General features: G+C 46.9%; 1 protein-coding gene across 1 annotated transcript in view; it reads right to left on the bottom strand.

Annotated features, from left to right (window-relative positions):
• The window catches only part of Sorcs3 (sortilin related VPS10 domain containing receptor 3), a 593715-nt gene extending 575192 nt beyond the window's left edge, over nt 1-18523 (bottom strand). Inside the window, exon 1 of the mRNA XM_021151815.2 lies at nt 17221-18523. Coding sequence (XP_021007474.1) covers nt 17221-17838 — 618 coding nt within the window. The 5' untranslated portion in view covers nt 17839-18523. The remainder of the gene's footprint in view (nt 1-17220) is intronic.
• Nucleotides 18524-19210: the final 687 nt, after the last annotated feature.

Here is a 19210-nt window from a genome sequence, read left to right as displayed (position 1 = left end):
GAAGGAAGGAAGGAAGGAAGGAAGGAAGGAAGGAAGGAAGGAAGGAAGGAAGGAAAGAAGAACACTGCAAATAAACAACCAGGACTTCACACAGATGCAAGGCACATGGTCATGACCCTGACTGCAGTTGGGCTCAGCTCAGGGGTTGTACAAAGCCAGGCTGAGCTCAGCTGAGCTGGGCAGGGCTGGCAATGCCCATGTTCTGCTTGTCTCTCATCCTCCTTGAGGCCAGGATAATCCTGGCATGTCTTTCTCATGCTGCTGCAGAGATAGATGATAGATGATACAAATGCATATGCCTCTTGACAATGACACTTTGGATGGACATTGATGACCATGTCACAACTCCACCTCTTCTTGTGGCTACCCACCTCACAGGGCCAGGAGGACTGAGAAGGGAGAATGCATTGGGATGTAGAAGTGTGTATATTCTCAAAGTATATTACATTCTTGTATGAAAACATTCTTATGAACCCCAGTCCTGTTTAAGACATACACTAATTTTGAATAAATTGGTTAGAAAAGCAACCCCTACCTGCAGAAATGCAACACTGTAAATGCCCAGGATAAAGAGAGCTACAGCAAGAGGAAAAAATTGCAATCCCATGATCAACGACATGTGCAAGCTATTCCTTCAGTGGCTTCTTCCTGCCCACCCTATTGCTATCCCCACTGTGTGTTTTCCCAGCCTCCATCCTTTGGTTCCTCTACCTCAGAGGGTATCCGGAGTGATTCTTTTAAGGTAAATTAAGTACGCCATCTGTCTTAGTTGGAATTTCTATTGCTGTGAAGAGACACCATGACCATAGCAACTCTTATAACGGAAAGCTTTGAACTGGGGCTGGCTTACAGTTTTTGAGGTTTAGTCCTTTATCATCACGGCAGGAAACATGGCAGAGTGCAAGCAGCCGGGTGATGGAGAAGCAGCTGAGAGTTCTACATCCAGATCAGCAGACAGCAGGAAGGGAATTGAGACCTCAAAGCCCCCCTCCAGGGACACACTTCCTTCATTCCTCCATCAAAGCTACACCTACTCCAACAAGGCCACCTCCTAATAGTATCACTCCTTGGTGACCAAGCATTCAAGCGCATGAGTCTACTGGGGGCCATTCCTCTCCAAACCACCATACCGTCCTCCTAAGCATTCTTCAAGTCTACAATGAGGAACAAACTGACCTTTCTGACCCCTTCAGACACTGTGCTCCCTACTACAGAGTCCATGTGATCAGAACATTCCGCTGTCTCCCTTCAGCTCCCTTCTGCTGTTCCTTTGATGTCCCAGCTCATTCCCTGCATCTCTTCGGTGCTCTCCAACTTCAATGTCCTCCATGCGGTTGTTGGCACACCACAGACCTTCCTATCTAAGCACCCAGCCATGCCAGCTCCAGTACCACACAAATACGTGCTGAGCGATGAGCAGTACTGTGGTTTTAGATGTGTAAAGTAGAACCCATGCCTACTTCCCTGGGTGTGTGTGTTTTTTATCTAGTATATTTAGAGAATAAGAATCAATTGTGTTCTGTGTGATGTCCCTCCATAGCACAGTGCAGACTTTGTCTGAATCAATTGTCAATGTGCCAGGTTTTGTCAAAGACATGCACACCATTCATCTGAACAACATCACAGGATTTCCATGCCAGGTGTGTACTTTTCTCACCCTCGTTGGTCTCTGGGTGGGAAGGGGGACACATAGATACAAAACTAGTAGATGACACAAAAATACAAGCAACCAAAGTTCTTCACAGATACAGGGCACATTGTTTCTCTACCCTAAAGTTTTATGTCCATATGAACCATCAAGCCAAGGTAAGAGAAAATAAAATTTCAGACTATCTAAATGGTTTGCATGCATGTCCTGATACCAAGTGACCATATGATTTATCCTCCAAGCCAAGATCTTCTGAGAGCTAAAAGAAAACGATTAATATGATGTCAGTACAAATGTGAACAAGGACATCTTTACACACAGCGAAGAATGAAGTCTCAGAAGCAGAGCCCAGATCCAAGAGTAAAATAAATGGAAGAAAATGGGCCCAGAAAGGAGTTGGTACAATTAGAACAGCCAGTTAGCACGTGTTAATGCAAAAGTGGAAGTTTCTTCTGCCTATACAGAAAGGAAAACAAATAGAAACATGAGATAGAACACAATGCCTTGCAAGAAAATTAGAGCAATGCTGCGGGGCTACAAACCTACAATTCCAGCTACCCCAGACATAGACAGCAGGATCTCAAATAAGGTCAGAACATGTCCTGTACAATGTCACTGGATTACTAATAAAGGACGGAATTGTTTTCAATCACACTACTAGATCTTGTTGAAATAATAAAATCACTACTTTTAATATTTCATTTTACTTTTAATTCACTGTAGTCTTGCTTATAACACTGTATTTCCTCAATACTACCAAACTAATCTATGTATTGCCTCATGATATATCTGTCCCATATGTTCTCCCCACACATGTAACCATAGGTTTGGGGTTGTCAAGATCTACCATGTGGGGGTTCTGCACCTGCTGTGTTACTAGGCACAAACTAAATGCTCCCCAAATAACCCTTTATCTGAACGGAAACACACAGAGCAACCAATACAGGTCAAGTTGTGGAACAAATAGTTTTTTTTTTTGTTACAAACATCAAATTATCATCCATCTGTAAATTTTATTATACCAGACATAACTAGAAACAAAGTGTGCATCACGTTTGGAATGTGAACCTCTGGGTCTTCATACCAGAGTGTGTGAGTTGCGTATTTCACTTGTACTGAAAAGGGTAGAAGAAGAGAGGGGCTATCAGGTAGGGGACTTCCAGCTCCCTGAGGAATGAACAAGAGTATGGTAAGCCAGTCCCTTGTGTTCATATCACCCAAGTTCCATTCAAAATGTACAGCATGTCCTCATTGAACTGAGTCAGAAAGGGGACCCACAGGACTGCCACTATTTCACGAATACCTAAATGATTGACATTTACTTTGTCCTGGCATGGGACCGCACTTGTTTATACAACTTTTTTTTTTTTCATTTTACAGACTGGAGGGGGAGATTCAAGACAAGTCAAATATCTTGATTAGCATTACACTAAAGCAAACAAATTATTGGATGTATTAGTAAAAGAATAAATAGAAACACAACGGCTTCAGTAAGACCAATCTTTCCATGCTTGAAAGAAGAATTTTCTAATTTGAAAGCCATAACTCCTTCTCCTTGCTGATAATGTAGCTAATTTTAAAGAGGGACACTCACAACTCTTATTTATAAACTAAGATTCCTGCACCTAAATGAGGCCCAAGACCCATGGACCTGAGAGCAGGTGACTTAGTAACAGAAGTTCACGAATAAGGAACTCAAACCAGAAAGTCCCAATCCCAATGCAATAGTCTCACCAACATATCATGAAGTCTTTCCGTGATGTGATCTTAGTCAGAAAAGCTCACTCTGAGCCCAGTGGCTCCTTCCAATGATAACGAAGCCCAAGAAGAAAGGAATCTTATTTTAGGTAGACTGTCACCTACTAGCAGTTAAACGTCCAAATACCAGGGGGGTTAGGCCTTGTGAAGACCGAGTACACACCCCGAGTAGGAGCAACTCCTCACCTCCAGGAAATAGAACTAAGAGATAATTTGGATGCAAGGGTCCCTTCATTCTGGCAGGTGCCAAACAAAAGAATTCGGGGGACTCTTTAGAGGGTATAAGTGCTAGAGCCTCAGAGGTCCTGTGGTAGCTGCTGCTCTCCCTGCTGGTGCCCCTGCTGATGCTGATGCTGTTATTAATGTTGTTGCTGTTGTTGTTGTGGTTGTTGTTGTTGCTGTTGCTGTTGCTGCTGCTGGGGGAGGAAGGATCCCTGATGATGATGATGATGATGATGATGATGATGATGGTGGTGGTGGTGGTGGTGGTGGTAGTGGTGATGATCCCTGCTGCTGTTGGGTCCCTGCTGCTGCTTCTGCTATTGCTGGATTGCTGCTTTGCTGTTTTGCTGGATTGCTGGTTGGAGACAGCCTGCCGATGGAGATTGGACTTGTCCCCAAGGAACCTGATACCCTAAATCAGCAGGAAGTAATCTAAAGAGGTCCACATTTCCTTTCTCCTCTAACCTTCTTTCCTACCTAGTGTTGGAGTGGTTGTAAGAGATTGGGGTGGAGTCAGGTTGGAAGGATGGTAGATATCAGAACTCAATAAAATAACTTGAAAAAGTGCACCAGTAGTTGAAAGCTCCTCAATTTTTGGCAAGATTGCATATCACCTTCTTGCCCAGTATGCTGGAATCTTATCTTGCTGGAGCTTGTGAATGTTTGTGCAGGCTGTATCTTTTTATGTCTGGAAAACAGTTTTCTTGATGTCACTCACCATCTCTGAATCTTATAGTCTTTCTACCACCACCACCACCACCACCACCACCACCACCACCACCACCACCACCATCACCCCCTTCCCAAAAGACCTTTGAGCCTTGGAGTGAGATACAAATGTCCAATATGGGGTTGAGTAGTCAGTCTCCAGTCTTCTGTCCTCGGCATGACAAGCAGTTCTCAGACTTGTTGTTAACTGCCATCTACTTCAAAAGGAAGTTCCTCTGGTCAAGGTTGAGAGATGTTCTTATCTATGTGAATATCAGTAAGTCACTGGAAGATGTTTTGATCCAATTTAGCTGAGTCATTGTATTGGATTTTCCTCTGGGCCTAGGATCTAGCTAGCCACAGGCCCATCTAATAATGCCAGGTATATGGCTTCATCTTATTGAGTAGGCCTTAGAACCAGTCAGAAAGTGGTTGGTTACTCACATAACTTTGGTACCACTATGGTACCGCTGGACCTATCTTTCAGGCCAGTGATTGCAGTAGCTTACAATGTTCATAGGTGGATGAAACTGAAGCTTTCTTTTCTCCTCCAGTAGCACACTCAGTACCTTCTAATGCCATGAACACTCACCAACAGGACAAAATTTGAAGTTGAATACCAACTTGATGTCTCTGTGTTCTATGACTTAAGAATATAGTGTCTTCTTCAGCAGCAGGGTCAGAATGTCAAATTTTAGAGCAGTATTGGCAATCCTGTAACTCTTGGAGTCTATGTGACCCCATTGGTAAGCAATACACAAAAGTAACCCATTCCTGGTTCTGTGGTTTATATTTGCTAGCAAGGAATGTCTAAACAACCCAAAATAAGATTCTTTAAGTAGGAGAAAAGTTCCTGACTTGATATGATAGATAACTTTATGTACTAAACTTTTTGTGGGTCACAGGGCACTCAAATGTTTGGTTAATCATTATTCCATCAGTGTCTGTGAGGATGTTTCTGGGTAGTGTTAAAATTTTAATCAATCAATCAATAATCTGAATAATGCAGATGGTCTTTCCTCACATAGACACATCTCATCAAATCCACCCAAAGTCCCAAATATAATAAAAGGATTTTTTTTTCCCCTCTGTTCCTCCCTGGTAATCCAGGGCATCAGTCTTCTCCTGCCTCCATGCTTGGTCTTGGTCAAGAATTTACACCATTGTCTGTCCTGCTTCTTAGTATTTGGACTCAGAGTAGAATATCTGTTGTCCTGGGTCTTCAGATTCCCAGCTACACAGCTTTGACTTTCTCAGCCACCAAATCCCCATACTGAATATACCATTAGTTCTGATTGTGTAGAAGAGCCACATTAATGACTCGAAAGTAACTCAAGATTTCTCCAGAAATAAGGGTTTTAATTTAAGTAGTTTATTTGGGAGATAATCTCTGAGAAGTCTGATAGGGAAGTCAGGGAGTAAAATAGGGATGGGGGTAGACAAAAAGCAAGCAAATTGCCAGGGGAAACAACTGGGGCTTAATACACTGGGGACTCTGGAAAATCGTTAAAAACAAAAAAAAAAACAAAACCAAAACCAAAACAAACAAACAACAGCCCCACAGTAGTCCCATTCCTGCTTATGTCCGCCAGGGACTGAGGAATGGCTTTGACCCAGGCAATGCCCAATTTGACAAAAGCAAAACTCCAGTGGCCAGAGAAAGCTGGTGGGCCCTCATAGCCCCTGTTGGATAAAGAGCCTGTTACTCATACTTGGAAGTCAGGCTAGCTTGCTAATAAACTTTTTAAATTTTTTCAAAAGTGGACAGGATACCAGCAGGATACCAAGAGATCTAACAGCAAAGATGATACACAACTTACCCATCTCTCATCTTGGTGGCTATAGACTAATATTCTTGACTTAAGATGTAGCCTTCTGGGCTAGATACTGTATGCATCATTTCTAAGACCCCCAAACAACCTGGCAAGTGAGGTATGCTCCTAACTTTGCAGCCAATAAAACTAAGACATGAAGACTTACTCAAGGCTGCTGGCTTGTAGAGTCTCAGTTCATCTTTTCAGGGTGGTGCTCACTTCCTTACACCACGGCCCTTTAATATAGTTCCCAATGTTGAGGTGAGCCACCCAGCCATGAAATTATTTCATTGCTACTTCATAACTGTAATTTAGCTACTGTTATGAATTGTGAATAACTAATAGGCAAGCCCCAAAGGGGTTGCGACCCTTGGGTTAAGAATCATTTGAAACAGTTTAACCATCTGACATCAACTTTCCTGCAGGAAGAGGTAAGACAAGCAAACCTCACGATTGACCTGCCCTGTCACTTGAAGATCTCTCATTTAAAAATTATATATCAACTTAACTGGGCTATGAGGTGTCCAGATAGTTGATTGAAGAGTATTTGGGTTGCTATTTGGGGAATTTTGAGAAAGCATAAAAGCTCACCTGTAAACATGAATAGCACTGACAACCCAGCACATAAAATGAGGAAGAGCTCTTCTGTAGACCTTCTGTTCTTCCACTGTTACCCTGAAAAACATGCTTCTCCATATCTCTAGCTTCCTTGTTTCAACCGTGTAACAATAGACAAGCCTTCCCCACCCCACAGAATTACACCCTAACATGGCAGTTGGAGCTTCCCTTCTAGCCCAATTCTGGAAGAAAAAGAAAGAAGTTCCACTCAGTCATTGCTCTCCATTTCCCACTGAAGCAAGTGATGTCTCAAAAAGAGAAGGCTCACAAGAACACAGCCCACAGAGTCAACTAAGCAGGGTTCATAGGGGTCCACAGAGGCTGAAGCAACTATCAGGGAGGCTGTATGGATTCTGTGATAGATCTCTGCGTATATGTTATGGTTGTGTGCCCGGGTATTCTTGTAGGAGTCCAAAGATTGGGAGCAGGGGCTACCTCTGACTTACTTACCTTCTCTTGGGCCCTGGCTCATTTGTCTGCTTTTCCTCCTACTGGATTGTCTTGTTTGGCCTTGATATGAGGGTATTTGCCTGGTCTTATTGTAACTTGTTATACTGCATTTGGTTGATAACCCTACGAGGCCTGAAAGGAAACAAAGAAGGAGCAGATCTAGGGGAAAGGGGAGTAGGAGAGAAGGAACTGGGAGGAGTGGAGGACGGGGTAAAACTGTGATTAGGATGAGAGAGAGATGACAGATAGAACGATAGATAGATAGATAGATAGATAGATAGATAGATAGATAGATAGATAGATAGATAAACAGAAAGGAAGGGAGGGAGGGAGGGAGGGAGGGAGGGAGGGAGGGAGAAAAAGGCTCATTTCCTATGCATCTATATAATATTTAACCTGATTCTCACCATCTTGATGAGAACCCACCTACTAAGCCATAAAGCCAACACAAGGGCTCTCAGGAGGACCAATCAGGCAAATAGGTCCTTTTGAGGACCAAAACTTAACAGCTGAGCTATTCCAGGGATGCACACTCGAGACCCAGAGGTAGCTGGAGCAGGCCAGACCCCTCTGCATACCCAAGAAATCACTTTTTCAACTAGGCAGTTATAAAGTCTCTGTTTCCTACTCTACTCAGTTCAATAGGCTTCTATTAACTGACCGCAAGACACAAGAGAATGGGAAGGCATTGATAGAGAACGTGCTGGAGAGATGGGAGATACAGCTTGAGAACCATCTTCAGGTGAATCTACTTGGAGAGTCTCAGTTCATCCTCTCACGGTGGCTCACACTTCCTTATACCACGACCCTTTAATGCAGTTCCTAAGGTTGAGGTGACCTGCCCAGCCATGAAATTATTTCATTGTTACTTCATGATTGTCATTTAGCTACTGTTATGAACTGTAAATAACTAATATGCAAGCCCCAAGGGGTTGTGACACCACTCCACACCCCCAGGTTGAGAACCATTTGAAACAGTTCAAGCATCTGACTTCAACTTTCCTGCAGGAAGAGGTTAGACAATCAACCCTCAGGATTGATGTGCCCTGTTAAGCATTCTGGGTCTGCCAACAACCTGTCATGCAATGCACTTACAGAGTACTTCTCCTTCTCTTTGAAACATTGTTCTCTTTGGAACAACTCACAGTGCAACATTTTTTTTTCATTATTTTATCTTATTTATTTTTGTGTCTTTCCCAGGGCAACACTCCCTCTAGTGTCTATATAGAGTTCTCAGGTTCCGTCCTTGGTACCCTAGATGAAGACCAAAAAAGGAACGCAAGCCAGTCCCTGACTGGGTGAAGATTAATACAAATTAATTAGTGCATTTTGTCAATGTGATCATTGTGGGGGTAAAACAAAACAACGACAACAACAAAAAAAAAGGCTGGCTGCAGATAATCTGTGGATATTCTGTTTTCACACCACACACAACTAAGAGATAGGAAAAAACATGGAGCGTGAAGGTCCATCCCCAGACTTGGGGGTAGTAGCATCTTGACACTGAGACCTCTGCCTCCTAAGCAGCTCTGGCAGCCCAGTGTTCTCTTACTTTCTCAAAGCTACACACCTGACTGAATTTCTTCAAGAAATGTCTTATGATTCCTGTGTTGTGTAAACACCAATACCCAAGCCAGGAGAAGTTCCCCTCCCCCCAACCCCCATTTCTCTGGATCCCTTAACCCTCCACACAACAAAAAGCCCTGGGAAAATGTTCCACTTATTTCCATTCTTTACCATCAGGCTTATCGCTGAGTCTAACAGAAAGTCTAAGGTTAAGTTTCAAGGAGCTGGAGGCAGCCTGTTGTAGGTCTCCTCTGCTGTTCCTGTCAGCACGACATACAAAGCAGACATCGTGGAGACTTGTGTGAGAACAGGATGCGACTGAAATGAGCATCCTGCAGATGATGCCCCTGTCTCACAGAGGCTTTACCATCAGCTCCTTGGCCAACTGTGGGCAGGTAGCTCCTTCCTGTTTCAACGTTTCCGTATGGAAATCAAGAGAAGAATTTCTTCCAGATGCAAAAGCATTTCCCAACTGGAAAATGTCTCAAGTGCTCCTTGGGTACATCTGGGTCAGATACTTCTTTTAAGCACACTGCCCTGTATAATCTCATTGAAAATCCTTTCAACTGACCAAGGGAAGGGTGCCCCTTTGTACAGGCAGAGACAAGGTAACCACATTCCAGTGCCGCATAGCTATTCAGAAACAGAGAGAGGATTGAACCAAAGCAGCTGGCTCTCAAATCTACTTTTCACATTCCCTGTCTATCCATTCTCAATAAACCCTGCAGAGGTTTACATTCAGGAGTTAATCCCTCCACAAGTATTAGTTCACACATATGATAAACCATATGCCATACAATTTACCCATGCAAAATAAGCCCACATTCTACATCCTGTGGAATCCCTAATTATCCTGGATAGCTTCAACTCCAGCGTTTTCCCGTAAGCTGCATTTTCTTCAGTATTTGTGAAGACACATATTCCTACTTAGAAAGAGACGAAGCTTTATTGACCAATATCCCTGAAAGCCTGGCCTATCCATACTGCAAATCCCTCTCATTTCAGCCAAGAAGAAAACATTTCTCCGGCTTCCCAGCATAGACCTAGGAATAAAAATCTACATGTGTAGCCCTGAAGTTCTGGGACTTTTTCTACATTTACTACGGCACGTTTATTAGTGTTCTATAAAGAACAGCATTTCTATCAATAATTAAACTCAAACAATCACAACAAACAAGCAACTATATTTGATTGACTCACTAATTCAAATAGCCAGGTGATTTACCATGGTTCCCATCAGCAATTGTTGATAAGCTACAGCTCACCCAACATTAAGGGGCTCATTATTTATTGTCTCTAACCACTGCAGTGGGTGGACAGAGTAACTGTGGAAATGTTACAGTGTGGATGTGAAGTGTCTATGCAGGCTGTGTGCTTAAACATTTGCTCTACATGCAATGGCACTTGGCCATGACAGACGCTCTTATGGGAGGTCATGGGAACTTTATGATGGGAAAATGGCTTTCAGAGGAGGTTCGCTAGGGGTGGATCTCTGAGGGTCTTAACCTACGGCAAGCTTCTGTGCTTCCTTCTTTGACTCTGATGATGTGTCCAGACACGTCATGCTCTTGCTGATAAGAACTTAGCTGCCCATGCCACCTTGCCTGACACAGCCACTCCTGTCACCATGGCCTTCTCTGCCATGATTGAATATATCCTCTGTACCCTGAAGCCTAATGGGTTTTTCCTCCCTTGAATTGTTTCTGTGGGCTTCTAGTTACTGTGATGTGAAAAGCCATACAAGATTGAGGAATCTATTCCAGTCTTGCACACAGCCATTCGAGGTCTCAGTGTACTCTACCTATTGAATAAGTAGTACTAAACTTACCCAAGTATAATCGCATGAACACTTCTGGAAGGAAAATGCTTTGTTAACCTGCAGGAATAAATAGAATATCAAGAAGGAACAGGAGAGTTTGTTCTGGGAGAAAAGAACAGTTGGAGTCCAGCTATAGGACATGAAGCCTTGTCCTTCATTCCCTATTGAGTAATTTGATGAAGCCAGTTCCCAAAGTCACCTCTAACCATGACATGCGTTAAGTATATAAGATTCCTATAGTATCTCCCTCGGTGCTGCTCTTTCCTAAAAGCTCATAGCCCCAAACAATTGCTTGGCAATTAACCACACATCACCCCCATAGCATCTGTCTTGTTGTCCTGTGATATTTAACTTTACAGAAGAGCAGGCTCACATCCAAAGCACACAAAAGGGACCTTGAGGCAGATGCTGTCGAGTCTCTGTTTTTTGCCTCTCCATCACATCTCCAGCGAGCCCCAATCGCCAGAACAACGGCACACACGGACCGCAAATGCTCAGCGGATGGCTGAACAGCCTGTGCGCGTAGATATCTCATCTCTGAAGCGCATGAGAAGTCAGGACCACTGACTCCTTATTTCTATCCTCTGTCAAATGGAGTAAGGATCGCACTGAATCTTGTCCTAAAACGTAGACATAAGCGGTGAGGAATATATCTTCATCAGTAAAATGTTTACCATACAGCACCACCTTTGAAGGTACCAGTCCGCAATCTCTCTCCCCTAAACATTACGGGCTGCTGGTGGTGCTGTCGATTTCCCTGCAGAACTTGATGGTAAGCCCCTACTGCTAAAGACAAAATATGCTTATGAACATGGAGACATTAATCTGATACTAGCCTGGAGGCCTCACCCCTACTGACTAGCTTCATGCTGCAGTACACATTGTTAAAAGAGAAAAGTAATCATTGGTTTGACTCGCTACAAACTCATAGAGCTGATACAAGGACCAAGCTGGCAAGACGTGCCCACTGGTACAGTAGTGGCACAAGTGTCAAAGGAGTAACCAACCATTTTCTGATTGGATTTCAGCACCACTGCGCAAGAGGGAACCCGTAAATGACACCGTTATCAGAGCCAAGAAGCTGTCCCTAGATAGCTCACGGGTCCTACTGGGTCCTACCAGCACACAAATGGTCCTACCCATTTGTGTGAAATGGCATCACACAAAACCTGAGTTCAATACCTAACATGCACAAAAAAAAATCTAGGCATGGAAACGCCTGCTAATAACCCCAGCACTGGGGAGGCAGAGACAGAAAGATAACAGGAGATAGCTGGCTGGCCAGTCTAACCAATCAATGAGATTCTTGGCTCAGTAAAAGAGCATCTCTTAAAACTAGGATGGAGAGTGATTGAGGAAGACACTCAACATTGCCACCTAGCCTTCCTACCTGTACACACATGTACAGGCACCTATATGTGTGTGCACACACACAGAGAATCACACATGAACATGAGCACACATCCAAAGGAATTCCCATGTGATATAACAAACTGAACACTTACACTGTGTTATTAAGAGATGGTGTCAACCTATTTGCCATCTAAGGGTAAAAATGATTTCCCCTTCCTTCGCAGTTCAGACACCATCCAACTCACCAGAGCAAAATGCTACTGAGTCAGGCGGCAAACATAGGAACAGAACCTATAATTGATACAGAGCATTTATTTAGCTTAATATTTCATCCCTCACCCTCCAACTACTGAAAAATATAAGATTATACTAACAGATGATCAAATGTATGGTCCAGTGTATATTCTGTAAGTCATTGGGAGAAGGGAAGTAAATGTTTCCTGAGAAGTCTGAATAGAGGCCTGTGTTTGTGTCTTGGACTGAGCCACGAATGGGTGAGCTGTAACAGGGGCCATGTCTCAGGTGGAGGAGGTCTTGGAGCGGAGCCAACCAGAAGCCTGGGACAGGGGCAATCCCTGCAGAGGAGTTGACCATGGGACAGTCAAGTCATGAGTTGCAGAGGTAGACCCAGGGCATTCAAGACACACACGTGAGAGGCCTTTCTTTAATGCCATGACACAGGAGGTCCTCACACTAGAATAGAGACATGCAAAGCCAAGCCATTCCTGCTTACAATGTCTGTCAAATCATATCTGTGACAATGATTTCAAATTCATTTGTAGATTATGCTCCATGAAAGTGGGAAGTGTCATTCACTAACCCACTGACCCAACCATCACTAGGTACCTAAGTGAGGCAGAACATCCTTGCTGCAGTGCCTACCAAGAATAGGAGGTTCCATCTAGTCCCCTCTGCCAGCAACACAGACACAGTCACACACACACACACACACACACACACACACACACACACACACACAAAATCTTGGTTAGCTAAACTCCCTTCATTCCTCAGAGCTAGCCCAACTCATTCTGCATCTTCAACCGTTTCTTCTAAAGGTTCTCATGTCTCCCAAATCTGCTAATGAATTGTGCTTCGCATTTTCTCACTGTAGGTCAAAAGCATGAAGTCTTCGGTGGGTGGGTAGATCCAGCCACAGGCCTCAGATAACTTGCCCATCTGCACCTAGCCCTAAATGAACTACCAGCCTCCAAGGATGGGCCTTGGGTCTGTGGGTGTTGGCTCTGTGGCTTGTCAGATGACGCTGGTCCATGGATCTCTGCTCCCAGTTAAATAAAATAAAAATGCTTCCTGAGGTTTGTTACCACTGCATCCACCAACCCCCAACTCTTAAACTCAACACAATTGGAGAAGGCACCACTCAACTTTCATTCCTTTGCCAATCAAAATGCAAGCTCCAAATACTGTATTTCAGCCATCATTAAATAGGGCCTCCCGATGAAGGCATTTGCTTTCCTGCTCACCTTGGAAACCACCACAGGATCTGAAAAGCAGATCAGAGCCAATAAATAACCTAGCCATCAGAGGACTCTTGGAGCAGACAAACAGCCTTGGCTCACCCCTCCTCCCTCATCCCCACTCCTGGCGGACAGTGACCAGGAGCAATTAGTGCTGTTGTGTCCCAGTGTGTTTCCCAGCCATGTCTCAACTGAGACGCCTTTCCTTGTAATATTAATTAAAAACAGATTTTTTTTGGCAAACCCCTGAAGAACAGTTTCTGTGGCAGGCTTCTTTATTAAACCTCAGAGAAGGCAAAATGCATTAAGATATTGTGACCCTGGGACAGTGAAGCCTAGGCAATCCAGCCAAAAGCTGCTTGGAAAAATCTGTTTGCCAGCCACAGTAAGATGCTCTAGTGAGTGAAAGACAATGAATCTGATCAAATCTGTCACTATTTTTGCACATTAGGAGTAAATATTTTAGATAAAAGGCTAGCTGCATTTCCTAAGGGTAGAAACTTCCCAGCCCCATCATACGTCTTCTAAGCAGCTCCTGGTCTGGCAGGAACCTGCAGTGACCCAGCATCGCCTCGCCTCTCTTCACTAAGGCTTCAGGTTGGGCACATTAATTGAAAACTCCCTGCCAAGTCATCCCAAGCAGACACACTACAGAGGCAGCAGGCTGCAGAGGCCCCATGTGTGAGCCGCTAAGGAGAAATGGTACCTGACCTAAGGGAGAATACAGAATAGGGGTTAATCCAAGAGAGAAGAGGTAGGAGTGAGCTGGCTGTGCCTTCGCATCTTCACACTCTGCAGGGCCATTTGCCAACTCACTGAGCAAGCAAGGAAGCCTCTTCCCCCACCTGAAGGAAATGGAGAGAATAATGGGTTTTCCTGTTTCTCTGAAAGCCATGGGGACTGGGTTCCACGGGGTGTTTGTGAAACACTTTCTAACCTATTAGTCAGCTGGAGACTAATAAGACAGCAAGAACAGGAGCAAATCTTCTCCAGGGCAGAGGCTCTGAGGCCAGGGCTACCCACCTTACCCTAGCCAAGTCAGTGTGATCAGAGTCAGGCCCCACAACTTCCTCTCCTCCTCTCTGCCTTCTCTGCTAGCACCTAGTTCATCTCCCCCCAAGCAAACCCACTCTAGTTATTATTACCAAAGTAAGCATTTGTCCCAGCAATCAGAACATTGCCAAAGGTCCTAGGTATTTGAGTCGGCTATGAACCCACTCCTGGGGACTGTTTGGCTGTGCTCTTGGCCAGCTCCAGCAAGAACACAGCAGCCCTGTCCTTATATACAAAGATCTCTTCTTGGCCCTGTGCTCCTGAAGTACACACTGAGCCAGGAGGGTGGGGCTGAGGATGCCCGGCTTAAATTTTTCTGATTGTAAACTCTATCAGAGTAGAGCTCAGCGTTCAGTCAACTAACACCCACCACCACCAAAGAAATCCATTATCAAACTGCTAATACTGGTCAGAAAGCCTGCTTAATGTTTCAGCTTCAGAAGCCATTTAAAAAAAAAAAAAAAGGTGGAATTGTCTTTCCAGGTCAGAAGACCCTGCTAAGGCCCTATGACATCTTCCTCCACATAGAAACAGTATGTAAAAAGACCTCCTCATCTTCTCACCTTCTCTTCTTGCTGTTGGCAAAGGAGGGAAAAACACTGCTGAAGCTGCTCACAGTAACTCTCCCAAAGAGCTCTTCCTCATTATGGAGCATCCCAGGCTATGAACTAGCTGGTTCATAGATGGCTCCAATCTCCATGCTCAACTGGTCTGCTACCCAGGACATTTGTCCCTGTAGTGATTGAAGAAGCATTTTCCAGTGGGCACAAGCCAAACCATCCCTCGCATCCTTTGCTGCTCAACACCCCCTAAAGCTGGACAGAGAAGGCCATGCAGTTACCTGTTTGCGAGAAGTGCTTTCTCTCTAAAGTCCCCATCTCCAGGGGCCTTTGTCAAGATTTTTAAGTGACTCTTAAAATTAAAGCAGGGATGGAACACTTCCGGCTGAGTGAATTTGGTAATAAAGCCTCGCACATGTACGGCTATCCCCTCCTCAAGGAAGAGAAAACCAAGAACATTCCCCACTACTCCTAATTATCAAACTTAAGTGAAGTCTGAATTCACAAGCTCTGCTTCTCCCTCTCCTTGTCCCTCCCCCCTCTAACTCTATATCTTCTTGCCTCCCATTCCTCCTTCCCTCCCTCATCCCCCCCCCTCCACACACAAACATCTCCTGTGGACTTGAAAGTAAGTCTTCAGTAGCCCATCCCTGCAAAAGTGCATCTTTACTCAAAGCTATCCAATCCAAGCCTTGGGGGTGGTGGAGCTATCTTGATGGAGATAGGCAGATGAAGCCATTAGTCACCAAGCTGCCCTGTGTGTTTCCACTCTTCTCCTTAGAACCCAGCATCTGGTACTCAGCCCCACCCCCACTGTGTATCACTGACAACCGGTACATCTGTACTTGGTTACTGCTTGTGTGATGAGCTCTGCGGGCCCCCTGGCCTTCCCTGTTATTCAATGCTCAGCCCTGTGACCCCCACGCTCTGGCAAAATAAGGCAAACATTTCCCCAGGAAGTCTTTTCAAAGCCCTGTCCTGAGGGGACATACAAAAGAGGCAGCACTTTCCAATAAATGAGCTCTCAACGCTGCTTGTGAATCCCTAGTCCTCTTAATGGAACCCCTGCTCAGTCCTAAGTCTGGTTCTCAACTGAACTGGAAAGTCACACCAGAAAGAAAGAAAAAAAAAAGACGATTGGCAAGGCCAGGTGAAATAGCACAGCGATCATAGGAGGAAAGGGGTTTGGAGGAGCCAGTTCTTGCTGGGAGTATTGAAGAGAAATGAACTGGTTAACCAGGCTCTGCCAGCCTGCCAGCGGCTGCCCAAATTAGACCCTATTCATCTGGACACCCCGTTCCTGAGCCCTGAAGCTCTGGAGCTGGCGTAAGGAAGGTGCCACCTCTTGATGCATCAAAGTCTTGTGGGCCCAGATGGCAAGGGAAAAGGGGAAAGAGATGTGCTCAGAAAAGGGCAGGGTCTCAACTTTGATCCCAGAGTCCCTGAGCCATTTGTGAAGCAGGACACAGAGGCGAAAGTGAGTTTTCTGCTCCCCTACTCGTGCGTGTAGAGCGAGCAGGAGCACGAGGATAAGCAGTAGGAAAAACGGTGTGGAAATTCGCTTCACGCCTTAAACTTTTTTCCCTGCCTGCCCCCACTAGGAAAGCCTTCCAGCTTGGATGATGCAGCCAGGTTAGAACGTCATGTGCCGAGCAGCGACCCCAAAATGAACAAGTGTTCTGCTGTCCCTGTGGCCTCAGTCTCCCTAGCTCCCTGGTTCCCTTCACGTGACCCCAGAGCAAAAAGGGAGCTCCTCCAGTCTCGGGAATTGGTCTAGAGATTTCTCCACATCAGCCCATGTTTACACTCACGAATTCAAGCATCCTTTCCCCAGAAATGAAAAAGTCACTCTCCGACCTGAATGCGGGAGTGACCACTGATTCCTCACCCAGACAGCTTTAAGACACACTTTCCTCTTAGCCCTCCAGACAGCCTCAGTACTGGGGTCTTCAGTAAACAGATGCACACGCCATCTTATAACAAAACTCGGCTAACCTGTTGGGGGCGTGAAGTGGGCAGGACAAACCCCTCTCTAAAAGTCCGGGCATTCTGATTCTCCTTCTGGACCCTGAGAAACTATCTGTCCCTCGCCCCTCTCCTCAGCCCCCCGCCTCCCATTACCGTTACCCTCGGCTGTCAGGAGACTAGCGATCTGTGCCAGATGGGTACTCACACTGCTGTTGTGTCCCGACCAGTGCACCATGGCTTGGTTATGAGCCGAGTCCCCGGTCAGTGCAAAAGACGTGCTGGGCAGCCGGAGCTCCTCAGCGGACGCTCCTCCAGTCCGTGTCGCCCTCACCTCCTCTCGGGAACCCTTGGTGTGAGGACGGCTTCCTTTGGCACCATCTGCGAGAGCAGTAGCCCAAGCGTCCCCGCGCTCCAGGGGGCTTGGGGGCTGCGCCCGGCGAGTCCTCCTCGCGCTGCCCGCCTGGCTAGGAGATGGAATGCCGGGGACCCACCTCGCGCCTTCAGGCGACATTCCCGCAGCTTCAGTCCGTATCTCCCCGCGGCTCGCCTGGGATAGTGGCTCTAGCCTGGACCGGCGTCTCGGTGCAGCGGCTCTCCGTGCAGATGCCAGCTCCTCAGGCCACCGGTTCTCCGCTGCCCGTGGCAAGAGAGGAGGCAACGCTGGTGGTCTTGAAGCCGGGGACACCAGGCGCCCCGGACCTCCTGTCGCGCCCCAAGTGATCTCGGCGCCGGCCAGGACCCATGTTGACAAGAGTAGCAGCCCAGTCCGGGCGAGGGGTGCCCCGGGCCAGCCTGCGGGGCGCTCAGTGCCTGCCGCCTCCATCCCGCTGCGGCTACCGCGGCTCGGGCTGCCGAGTGTGTGGCGCCCGCCGAGGTGCGGGTCCGGCGGAGGGGGTGGGGGGGTGCTGGAGGGATGCGCGCGCCGGCAAGCAAGCTAGCGAGTGTGTCAGGGGAATGAGGAGGGGGCGGCCGGGAAGGAGGTGGTTCGCCTGTCCCTTACACTCTTCCCCCTCTGGATCGCTTGCTCCCAGGTCCAGAGGGTGATTCCAAAACCCAAAGGCAATTTATTAAATGATCTCTCGATGCTCTGGCCGGTTTGATGCTGTTGTTAAAATGCTCCCCCCCCCAATCTTTTCCACCGACCTCTTTTAAAAAATTTGTGAAAAGGAGTGTTCAGAGGGAATAAGGAAATCCTCTTTTAAAATGGGCAACGCTAGCTGGATCTTGGAGGAGGGGGCTCACAGCAGACCCTAATCCGGAGTCTTTCGGAAATCCAACCACCAGCCAGCTTCGGGCGCGGAGTTGGGAAGCCGCTCCTGGCTGCTTTTGGGGATTCACTCTTCGGTCTGTTCTTGGGAGCGGGAGACGGCGTGCGGGAAGTATAGGGTCTCCAGGAGGAGAAGGAGGAGTAAATTATCTCCACTGCCAACTGTTCTCGATCTGGAGACCAGGGCCAGCCGGGAGCTACCGCTCTGAAGCCAAGCGCGGGATGGACCCACGACTCTGCTCTGGGCTCCCCGCCCCCGGAGGCCTGCGCCCCCTCCCGGTGCGGGGGCGCGGGGAGTGCGTGCGTGCGCGTGCGTGCGCGCAGGCGAGAGAGGGAGAGAGGGAGACCAGGGTGTTCCAGGGCTGGAGGAAGGGCGCCTGGGGGGGGGGGCGTACCTGGTTGAGCTGGGGGGGGGATGTTGCTGGGTGTGCGGGGGCGCGCGGCTCCCTGCGTGCGCGTTTACACGGGCTTGTGCGAGTGAGAGCGGCTGGGCGGGGCGGGGTGGAGTGCGAGGTGCGCTCCGGCCGTGGGTGCTCGAGAATCACGCATAGGCTGTTTGCACATCCAGAAGCCTGTGAGTGGTCAGAGGCAATGTGGAGAACAAGGGTAGCACCCCTCTTCATGAGGCACGGTCCTCCAGCACCTGTGGGCGTCATCAGATTAAGCCGCCCGGAGGTCTGGAAAGCGAGCCTGAAAGCCGCCGGGCAAAGGCTGATATTCTGGGGACCCTACACTAGATGTGGGAGGACAGTAGTAGATCCAGGTCCTGTTTTCCTGCCAGGGACTGCTAGGTCTTGCCCTTCTGACCCCGAGACGCGGTTTTGAGCAGGGCCAGTTGTTTCAAAGTGTCCGCCACTATTTGGAAGGTCCCCTGCCTAAAGCAGCAAGCATTTATCAGGTCCCCTGTCCCCCGTGGCAGGAGGGTATG

This window comes from Mus caroli, chromosome 19, assembly GCF_900094665.2.
Source record: "Mus caroli chromosome 19, CAROLI_EIJ_v1.1, whole genome shotgun sequence".
NCBI classification, from domain to species: domain Eukaryota; kingdom Metazoa; phylum Chordata; class Mammalia; order Rodentia; family Muridae; genus Mus; species Mus caroli.
The sequence above is the reverse complement of the archived record's forward strand: the minus strand, read 5'-3'. Positions and strand labels throughout refer to the sequence as shown.